Source organism: Oncorhynchus masou, chromosome 28, assembly GCF_036934945.1.
Source record: "Oncorhynchus masou masou isolate Uvic2021 chromosome 28, UVic_Omas_1.1, whole genome shotgun sequence".
Taxonomy (NCBI): domain Eukaryota; kingdom Metazoa; phylum Chordata; class Actinopteri; order Salmoniformes; family Salmonidae; genus Oncorhynchus; species Oncorhynchus masou.
The window spans coordinates 60,501,569-60,512,830 of NC_088239.1; the positions used below are offsets into that span (position 1 = coordinate 60,501,569).

Sequence of the window (11,262 nt, forward strand, 5' to 3'; positions counted from 1 at the left end):
GAACGAGAGGAGGCTGTGGCACCTGATATGGATGAAGCAGGAATGGACTGGTGAAGGAGGTTGCAGAGTTCGTCGAGCCATTCCTCCTGTCGGGCTAGACGTAGCTGCAGCTCTGCTGAATCATTCTGTCGTGTTTGGTGAGGTATTTTGTAATGAACACGATATGAGACAGAGAGCTGGTTTCAAGTGCAGAGCGCAGCAGGTGTTTATTGGAAGGGACTATAGGAGGAGGCAGGTAGCAGGGTCCAGGTGTCAGGCAGAAGGTCATACACGGTAGGTCCAAAATGGCAACAGTACAGGCAGGGAATAGGCAAAAGGTGTCGTGAGTGAGGCAGGCAAAAACTATAATACACGGGAGGCATGAAGGACAAGAAAAAACAGAGCTCCAAAAGAAGTGTGTCTCAAAACAAACAATACCTCACAGTGATGGGGTGCAAGGAACTGAACTAAATAGTGCGGGATGATGACATGCAGGTGTGTGAACAGGTGATTAGAATTCCGGTGATTGGGATCTGGAGAGTGAGCAGGAAAGTGGGCTGCGTTCCGGGATCTAAGTGTTTAGAAGTATGAGTTGGATGCAGACGTTACAGGTTGGAAAGAATCAGTGGCTAACTGCTATTCAGTGGAGTGGCTGTGTGGTCCCAAATCTGGTATTAAGGGTCTCTTTTCCAAGTTTAAAATTATAAACATTCAGCATTGGTCATGCTGTCAATGAGGCATGAGCTCTGACTGTGAAAATATGTTTTGAACGGTCATCCAGCTCGGAATTGTAAATCCGGAACTCGGCCGTCTTTCTAGAGCTACGACCTGAAGATCATGAATCAACCTTGTTTTTCCGAGTTCCCAGTTGTCTTAAAAGCACCATAAATCCAGAGAATGTCAGACTTTGATAACAAAATTTGCCCACGAAGGACCGTAGTGCCACCTTCCTGTTCAAGTGATCACAGCAAAACAAGGCGAGTCCAAAAATGTCTTGTATGCTGCTGCATAAATGATGTGTCCTCGGATGGGGCCACAGTGTCTCCTGATCCCGAGAGCATCCTGGCGGGCTGTATCACCGCCTGGTACGGCAACTGCTCCGCCCACAACCGTAAGGCTCTCCAGAGGGTAGTGAGGTCTGCACAACGCATCACCGGGGGCAAACTACCTGCCCTCCAGGACACCTACACCACCCGATGTTACAGGAAGGCCATAAAGATCATCAAGGACAACACCCACCCGAGCCACTGCCTGTTCACCCTGCTATCATCCAGAAGGCGAGGTCAGTACAGGTGCATCAAAGCTGGGACCGAGAGAATGAAAAACAGCTTCAATCTCAAGGCCATCAGACTGTTAAACAGCAACCATTAACATTGAGTGGCTGCTGCCAACACACTGACTCAACTCTAGCCACTTTAATAATGGGAATTGATGGGAAATGATGTAAAAATATATCACTAGCCACTTTAAACAATGCTACCTAATATAATGTTTACATACCCTACATTATTCATCTCATATGTATACGTATATACTGTACTCTATATCATCTACTGCATCCTTATGTAATACATGTATCACTAGCCACTTTAACTATGCCACTTTGTTTACATACACATCTCATATGTATATACTGTACTTGATACCATCTCCTGTATCTTGCCTATGCTGCTCTGCACCATCACTCATTCATATCCTTATTTACATATTCTTTATCCTCTTACTCTGTGTATAAGAAATTAGCTTTGGAATTGTTAGTTAGATTACTTGTTTGTTATTACTGCATTGTCGGAACTAGAAGCACAAGCATTTCGCTACACTCGCATTAACATCTGCTAACCATGTGTATGTGACAAATAAAAATTTGATTGATTGATTGATTGATCTCCACCCGGCACAGCCAGAAGAGGACTGGCCACCCCACATAGCCTGGTTCCTCTCTAGGTTTCTTCCTAGGTTTTGGCCTTTCTAGGGAGATTTTCCTAGCCACCGTGCTTCTACACCTGCATTGCTTGCTGTTTGGGGTCTTAGGCTGGGTTTCTGTACAGCACGTTGAGATATGAGCTGATGTACGAAGGGCTATATAAATACATTTGATTTGATTTGATTGTGATTAATATGCCAGGAAGATATGTATACTATAGCGAAGAAAGTAATACTAAGTGTATGATGTGTAGTAAGCTGTTAGTAGCCAACGTGCCTCACCCTAATAATTTGGTCTATTTTCCCCTCTTAATTTCACCTACTGATCTGACTTGGTGGTGCAGATGTAGCCTATAACCCGTTTTAGAGAAATGTAATCATTGAATATTGTAAGAGCTTTCATTGTCTGCTTATATGGCCCCTTTATTTAGCCTATTATTCTGACTTGGTGTACAGGGAGAACACTGTAAGAACAACCCATGTTCTGAATTGTGTCGCTGTACATTTCAAAGTGCGAAACAAATAGTTATATCGACCACGTCCGTCCTTGCTCTCTCATGTCTTAATCGAAATTACGGATTGCTTCTTATGCGCTTGTCGTCCCCTTATGCCATAGTTCATACATCTAAATTGTCATTAGAAACCATATTTGTTTAAGCAAGTCAGCCATATCAACTATGTTTTTTAAGCAGTAAATGAGGCTGAATGAACTGTTTCGCTGCCAGACAAGGCTCCGTTGATAACCAGGTCTAGTAGTGGTAAGATGTTGGGACTGCTTTTGGGACTCTGCTGTTGGGACAGCTTTATATAGGCCCTAACAGTTTGTGGGCACCGTTTGTCACCGTTATAGTGCAATTAATGTATTGTTTAGTGTTGTGTTTTACCCCACCAAGATTTACATGCTAAAATCGCCACTGGTGGTGATGTACATGTTTAAAAGGCTGAGGCCAGCAGGAGAGCAGAGAGAGAAAGAGGCAACAGAGGCCAGGTGTCTAGCTCTCGGTCACAAGGATCAGCCAGGAGAAAGTGAGTATAGGGTCGAATACATCGCTCAAGTTAACTCAGCCACAACAACACACATTCACACACATTCAGTTCGGATGAGAGAATCATATGTAGTGGGGCATGGTAACTATCTCTCTTTCTCTTTCTCTCTCCCTCTCGCTCTCTCTCTCTGGGACAAACACAATCTAAAATTGTCTGAGCTCTCAAACGCGTTAGGGCTCACACCACAGAGCTAACTGTTGCGATGGAAAAACAATGAGTGAGATAACATAATACAGATGGGTGATAAGTCACAAATGCCAAATAAATCTCAGATGGAAGAATAAATTATTCCCCTCTTAACTGTGGTATAAAACAAGGGTTTTTAAAGGCGACTGGAGAATCTGAATCAATCCTGACAAACAATTTAAATCTTATTGTGGGTAATGTTCTGGGAGGCAAAAATAGCCTTGCCGTTTGTCAAAAATAGTTTTGCTGGTTTTCATAGGATGAGAAAAATGAAGAAACCTGCACACTGCTCTTTATTGATACTAGCAAGAACAGTGTGCAGGTTTCTTATTTTTTCTCATGTTATTCAATTCTTACCATATGCCTGCTACAAAGATAGCTCAGATGGGCAAGTGCCTTTTGAATTGTTAATCCCTGGTTTTCATAGGATGAAATATTGTCATTAAAGGCAAAACCAGAGGCAGCCATTTTGTTGCATTACCTGCATCAGTTGCAGGGTTTGCAATGACCTTAGTTACCTCTGAAATGGGTAGAGCAGGACTGAATGGGAATCAATAAGACTGACAACAGACTGCAGCCAATCAGATCTGTCAACCAACACTGCAGTTTCACGCCTTAGAGAAAACATCTCAATGCAGGGAGGAGATGGCAGCCTCTCTATCCCATGTGCTCTCATCCGCAACCCAAAGACTAACTTATGCATTGTATTCTGTATCTGTTTGTGAAACCATATTAGTCAACGTGTTTCCCATCATTGTTAGAGTTGGATGATAGAGTTACAAAGTCATTCTGAGGAATGTAATTATAGAAAAAAACTATATTGCAGTTTGGATGCCTATTCATCACTAGAGAAATGCTTTGGTTTGAAATGGCTCAAAATAAAAGGGCAAGTTTGTCCATAACATTATGATATGCATTATGAAGGTGATATATTCTATTGAATGGGGTAAATTACTTGCATATAAGCACAGGCTGATCATAACTGTAATCTATACCAATAGCTGTCAATAACTACAACTATGATTAATGCTTCAACACTTCCTGAAAGTAGCAAGTGGTCACATAAATAAATCATATTGATTGAACCAACCCCCTCATGGTAGTCTCACTTTATACGTCATCGGTAGGTCACTGATGGTAATCCCTTTGATTTTGGGAGGTTTCCTGTCAAGAAGTAATCAATCACCTATTATTGAAGACTGAGCACAAGCAAAACATCACTATAGGAAATTGGTTCGCTTTGCACATGTTCATAAGCAAATATGCATTATTAGTTCAATTCATTTAATGATCAATCATTCTGTTCAATTTGAGAGAAACATTTTCAACACTTTTCAAACACTTAAAAAGAACGGTAATGGTGTTTTGCTGCATTAAGTCGCTGTCCATGGCGCTGATATTGGAGTCTGGCGGACTGGTGCTGTCCATGGAGCCGATATTGCTATCACTCTAAATTGCATCGGTAAATTGATCATTTCTGGTATAACCGTTTTTGCTAACTAATAATAGGGGAAATAATCATTAACATGGGTCATTGAACTGCTCCATATTGGCTGGTTGAATTAGCAAATGCAGAGATGCATGTATAATTTTCTCTCTTATTCGAATGTTCAAAATTTGGAGGAAACTGTATGACAAGAGACAAATGATAAACACATCAACGTCAAGGACACATAGGCTATCCCAAACATCCTAATGATAATCATCCCATTTCCTTTTTTCTCCCTATGTGTGATCATTCCTCTGCTTTCAAACGGCCACCCGCGAACCCTCACACACTCAAGTAGTGTTTCACTTACATAGAGTATGAAGGGTTGAGACATCGCCCTCCCCCTCCGTTCGATCAATGGGCCAGTAAAAACAGTCTCTGCCTTGTTAGCGATAAGCTTCTCCTATATAAAGGACAGCCGGTGAGACTAAGAATACTGTGAGCGCCATCCACCCCGCACCTGCAAACACATACTCGCCCCACTCCTCCACCTCGGACACCTTCCATTCCATCTGCACACGCAACCCCTGGTCTGGTCGGATGAGTTACCACCCGGTGGACTCGATAGGGAGTCCGTTCAGGAGAAGTATGGATAGTAGGACCACCTATGGCCGCTCCACTGGCACCCCCTCCAGCGGGTTCCGTTCTCAGTCCTGGTCCCGGGCAAGCCCAGGCTCCACGATGACCTCCTCCTACAAGAGGAGCGTCAATATGCCGGTAGCCAGAGCGTACAGCTCCACACTCCTCAGCTCCGCCGACAGCGTTGATTTCAATCAAACGAACGGAGACTACAAGCGCTCCAACGAGAAAGAGCAGCTCCAGGGGCTCAACGACCGCTTCGCCGGTTACATCGACAAGGTGCACTACCTGGAGCAGCAGAACAGCCAGATCGAAGAGGAGATCCAGACGCTGCGGCAGAAGCAGGTGTCACAATCCCAGCTAGGCGATTTATACGACCAGGAACTCCAGGAGCTGCGCTCCATGCTGGAGCAGATTCACCACGATAAAGCGCAGATCCAGCTCGACACAGACCACATCGAGGAGGACATCCAGAGAATTAGGGACCGTTTCGATGAGGAAGCCCGCATCAGGGATGAGACGGAAGGCATCATCCGGGCGTTGAAAAAAGATATGACCGACTCTGATTTGGTGAAGTCAGAGTTTGAGAAGAAAGTTCAGTCACTGCATGACGAGATTTCCTTTATCCGCAACAACCACGAAGAAGAGGTGAGCGACCTGTTCGCCCAGGTGCAGGCGTCGCAGGTGACCATGGAGAGGAAAGACAGCCAGAAGACGGACATCACCGAGGCGCTCCGGGAGATCCGCACCCAGCTCGAGGGCCACTCCAACCAGAACCTGCAGCAGGTGGAGGACTGGTTCATGTGCCGCTATTCCAAGCTCACTGATGCTGCGGCACAAAACAAAGATGCAATCAAGTTCGCCCGTGATGAGATAGCAGACTACCGTCGCCAGCTTCAGTCCAAGACCGTGGAGTTAGAGTCCGTCCGTGGAACCAGGGAGTCACTGGAGAGGCAGTTGAATGACATCGAGGACCGACACAACAACGACCTGTCCAGCCTTCAGGTATGATGAGACCCGCTGTAGGCATTATTTTCATATAGAAACCCCCAGCCACAGGCTTCATGGTGAAGTATTCTATAAAGTTGTATTCTTTGTGTAAAGAGAAGCAATGTAGTGGAGAGAATAAATTATATAATAAGATGTGTTTTTCGTTGATTTCAAATTGAGAATATTATCACGACATCTTTGAGGTTTGTATTCTTATTTTAAATGTAGGTCTACTTATAAGGATAGTCCCACACTTTGATAGAGAGAAAGACACACACGTGCATTGTGTCCCCACATATTGTATTAGTTTGATTTTGAACGAACTAAATTGTTTTATTATGTGGGCCCTAAATGCATGTCTTTTAACTCTGCTATAAACTCTGCCATATAGTGGTGTCTGCGCTTTTGCTTTAGATAGCCTAAATGGCACAATGCTGACATCTTATGGACACAGATTTAACATCTCCAAATGTTGGATCATTTGGCGACGCATAAGCAGCGACACTTGGTGCAGGTCAAGACATTATAGGGGTGGGAAGACATAATGCAGCAGACTGTTTTTTTGTTATTTTTTCGTTTCTGAGCCAGAGACTCGGGGCCCTTGAAACACAGTGCTGTTCACTGCGTCAGAATACATTATTTAACACAACAACAGTCCAATCTTTCCAATTATTTGCAGTTTCACCTTTCATAAATGAGACAGGAGGACTTCACAGTTTCAATTGATATTGCAATGATATTTTAGTGGAATCTCAAAGTGCTGTTTCAAATGTAGGCCTATACAAGTTTAAATGTGCTTGTTAAATAATTACCAGGATCACAAAATATGATATTTCTGATCGTTTCCTTATGATGTTTAGAAAGCAGTGTCCTTATGGAGAAATGCGTCTTCCCTACACCAGAAATAAATAACCAAGTATTATTTCAGGGATCCATATAGGCATAAGAAATAATAGCTCTTAACCAGCTTGTGTCTCTCGGTCTTGTTCTCTGCAGGAGACCATCCACCAGCTGGATAATGAGCTCAAGGGCACAAAGTGGGAGATGGCGCGTCATCTGCGTGAGTACCAGGACCTGCTCAATGTCAAGATGGCCCTCGACATTGAGATTGCTGCATACAGGTACAGTGCGAGAACAGAGCGCTAATTAGGACTAACATTGAAAAAACTTTTTTTTTAAATATATCATGTGTAATAAAAACATAAAATGTAATTTATATATATAAACTACATTTTTATATTCGGTCTACACTAAACTATATCTCATGTTCTACTGTTCTTGCAGGAAACTCCTAGAAGGTGAAGAGACCCACTTTAGCACTTTCCCCTACCGCCACACCGTCACCTCCTCTAAGAAGTCCAAGTATGAGCCTTCCAAACTGAAAGTCCAGCATAAGTTTGTAGAGGAGATCACCGAGGAGACCAGAGTAGAGGATGAGAAGGATGAGATGGACCAGGCCCTGGCTGAGATGGCCCAGGAGTTTTCTGCCAATCTGGAGGCAGAGGCAACAGATGAAGGAGAGGATGAGGGAGAAGAGGGAGGAGAAGAAGCAGAGGGAGAAGAGGGAGAGGGTGAATCAGAAGAGGTTGTAGCTTCCACTTATGCCCAAGTTAGCTCCAGCACACCTGCTGAGGACGAAGAGGAGGACAAAGAAGGTGATGATGAAGAGGAAGAGGGAGAAAAAGAAGAAGAGGGTGAGAAAGAAGAAGGGGATGGGGGTGAGAACAGAGATGATACAGAAGGTGGTGATGAGGGAGAAGGAGAGGGGGAATTAGAGGAGACAGTCCTGTGCTCTAAAGCCCCAGAATCAAAGTCCTCTCCTGACAAAGAGAAGGCTGGAGAGAAGGAAGGAAGCGGAGGAGAAGAGGAGACAGGAGAGGGAGAGGGAGAAGAGGAGGGTGATGATCAAGATGAAGATGCAGGAAGTGACAAAGGATCCAAAGATGGAGATGATAAGGATGTGGAAGATGAGAAGAAAGGAAAGGATGAGAAAGAAGACAAAACAGATGAGAATGCAGCTGTAGCCAAGACAGAGGCTCCCAAAACAGAAGCCCCCAAGAGTGAGGCCCCAAAAGTTGAGGTCCAGAAATCTGAGTCCCCAAAGCCCTCCAAGCCAGACTCCCTAAAAGCTGAATCCCCAAAGGCTGGGTCCCCCAAGTCTGAGACCCCAAAAGCTGGAACCCCCAACCATGAATCTCCCAAAGCTGTAACCCCAAAATCTGAATCTCCAAAACCTGGCTCCCCCAAATCTGAATCCCCTAAATCTGCTGGATCCCCCAAATCTGAATCCCCAAAACTTGCTGGATCCCCCAAATCTGAATCCCCAAAACCTTCTGGATCCCCCAAATCTGAATCCCCTAAATCTGCTGGCTCCCCCAAATCTGAATCCCCAAAACTTGCTGGATCCCCCAAATCTGAATCCCCAAAACCTGCTGGATCCCCCAAATCTGAATCCCCAAAACCTTCTGGATCCCCCAAATCTGAATCCCCAAAACCTGCTGGATCCCCTACTTCTGAATCCCCAAAACTTGCTGGATCCCCCAAATCTGAATCACCAAAACCTGCTGGATCCCCTAATTCTGAATCCCCCAAATCTGCTGGATCCCCTAAATCTGAATCCCCTAAACCTGCTGGATCCCCAAAATCTGAATCCCCAAAACTTGCTGGATCCCCTAAATCTGAATCCCCAAAACTTGCTGGATCCCCTGCTTCTGAATCCCCCAAACCTGCTGGATCCCCTAAATCTGAATCCCCAAAACTTGCTGGCTCCCCCAAATCGGAATCCCCAAAACTTACAGGATCCCCCAAATCTGAATCCCCAAAACCTGCTGGATCCCCTACTTCTGAATCCCCCAAATCTGCTGGATCCCCGAAATCTGAATCCCCAAAACCTGGCTCCCCCAAATCTGAATCCCCAAAACCTGCTGGATCCCCCAAATCTGAATCCCCAAAACCTTCTGGATCCCCCAAATCTGAATCCCCAAAACCTGCTGGATCCCCTAAATCTGAATCCCCAAAACTTGCTGGATCCCCTAAATCTGAATCCCCAAAACCTGCTGGATCCCCTAAATCTGAATCCCCAAAACCTGCTGGATCCCCTAAATCTGAATCCCCAAAACCTGCTGGATCCCCTAAATCTGAATCCCCAAAACTTGCTGGATCCCCTAAATCTGAATCCCCAAAGCCTGCTGGATCCCCCACTTCTGAATCCCCAAAACTTGCTGGATCCCCTAAATCTGCTGCATCCCCCAAATCTGAATCCCCAAAACTTGCTGGATCCCCCAAATCTGAATCCCCAAAACCTTCTGGATCCCCGAAATCTGAATCCCCAAAACCTTCTGGATCCCCTAAATCTGAATACCCAAAACCTGCTGGATCCCCGAAATCTGAATCCCCAAAACTCGCTGGATCCCCTAAATCTGAATCCCCAAAACCTTCTGGATCCCCTACTTCTGAATCCCCCAAATCTGCTGGATCCCCTAAATCTGAATCCCCAAAACCTGCTGGATCCCCAAAATCTGAATCCCCAAAACCTGCTGGATCCCCTAAATCTGAATCCCCAGAACTTGCTGGATCCCCTAAATCTGAATCCCCAAAACCTGCTGGATCCCCTACTTCTGAATCCCCCAAACCTGCTGGATCCCCTAAATCTGAATCCCCAAAACCTGCTGGCTCCCCCAAATCGGAATCCCCAAAAACTACAGGATCCCCCAAATCTGAATCCCCCAAATTAGGATACCCTGAGGCAGAGTCCCCTAAGGGTGAGGCCCCCAAACCAGAAGCTCCAATGTCAGAGGCCCCCAAGGCTGCAGAAGAGAAAGTAGACCAAAAGAGTCATTCAGAGGAAGAGAGGAAGGTAGAAAAGAAAGACGCAGCCATGAACGGAGATGTGGAGAAGATTACCCCAGAGGACAAGGACAAGAAGGATGAGGGTGGGAAAGAGGCAGAGGAGAAGGATGTTATCTCAAATGGAGTGGACGAGAGCCCCACTAAAGATGACCCGGACCAGAAAGATGATCCAAAGGACCAGAAGGTGGTCATCACCAAAACGGTGGAGCATGTCACCAAATCAGTCACTGTCACCGAGACTGTGAAGGAGTCTGAGGATGTGATGCAGGAGAAGACAGTCTCCAACAAGAAGATGGAGAAACACTCTTCCCAGTCCGTCAAGGTGGTGACTGAAACTGAGTAACTGCGCTCCATCCAACCCACTCAGGAGGAGCAAAGATGACACGACAACAAGCAATCAACCCAGAACTAACATAACAAAGAAATCATAGAGCTAGAGCGATGTAATAAAGAAAACCACTCTCAAACATACAGAAAAGCAACGAGAGAAGGCATAGGATGTGACAAAGCTAACGTTTAAAAAGTGCATGTTGAGAGAAAGCTTTAAATGGGTTTTGCTGCAGATTATATCAGGAAAATGTGATAGTGGGACAGATTATTAATTGTCTTTATGTTTCCCTGCAGTTCACGGGAGGGCTCACGGGTGGGGGCGTCTGCATGCTAGCTCAGGGAGGGAGACCCCTCCGCTCTAACCAGGATGGATGGATGGAAGGTTTACAGTTTAGATGCATACTGTATGTGGGTGGGAGAGGGATAGAAATGTATGTTAATTCAAATGTTAATTCAAAAAGGGGTGCCTGGGTTGGAGGGTCCACTTTAGAGACACATGTTCAAAGGGACTAGCCTTTTTATGTGAAGATACCAACTGAGCCAAAAATACAATCGTCTACAACACAATATAGTGAAGAATGAGAAAGACGATGGTGCAATGTACTGATGATCATAAACATACAGTACCCGAAGCAACTAAAGCATTAAGAACCTTGAAGAAACTCTGAGCCTTAAACATGCTTTTTATCAGTATTTATTATGTTTACGTAATGAGTGCAATTGAAAATAAATATGTAAATGCACACACATACATTCTTGTATGCATAGGATGGACTTGAATTTAATAGCGAATTTAAATGAGGTGCTACAGTTTGCAATCCCATGTCTTTACTCATCATGAACTATTTCCCAGCAGCATTTGCTCAATAAATGTCATACTGAAATAGAAA

General features: G+C 44.7%; 1 protein-coding gene across 3 annotated transcripts; it reads left to right on the top strand.

Moving 5' to 3' along the window:
* The first annotated feature begins 5,093 nt into the window (after positions 1-5,093).
* On the top strand, positions 5,094-11,262 carry LOC135518659 (neurofilament medium polypeptide-like). 3 transcript variants are annotated; one of them, XM_064943809.1, is made up of 4 exons: positions 5,094-6,208; positions 7,190-7,314; positions 7,478-9,380; positions 9,939-11,262. In XM_064943809.1, the coding sequence occupies exons 1-4, from the start codon at positions 5,165-5,167 to the stop codon at positions 10,383-10,385; spliced, it is 3,519 nt and encodes a 1,172-aa protein (XP_064799881.1). In that variant the 5' UTR covers positions 5,094-5,164; the 3' UTR covers positions 10,386-11,262. The 3 variants fall into 3 exon arrangements, with proteins under 3 accessions (XP_064799881.1, XP_064799883.1, XP_064799882.1); XM_064943811.1 differs by having other exon boundaries at positions 7,478-8,622; positions 9,811-11,262; XM_064943810.1 differs by having other exon boundaries at positions 7,478-8,440; positions 9,809-11,262.

Bases quoted from the DNA above. Each gene is read 5' to 3' on its own strand.
- LOC135518659 (XM_064943809.1), top strand. From the start codon at position 5,165: ATGAGTTACCACCCGGTGGACTCGATAGGGAGTCCGTTCAGGAGAAGT. The intron at 6,209-7,189 runs GTATGATGAGAC...TGTTCTCTGCAG, and splicing joins ACGACCTGTCCAGCCTTCAG to GAGACCATCCACCAGCTGGA. The intron at 9,381-9,938 runs GCTGGATCCCCC...GGATACCCTGAG, and splicing joins AATCTGAATCCCCAAAGCCT to GCAGAGTCCCCTAAGGGTGA.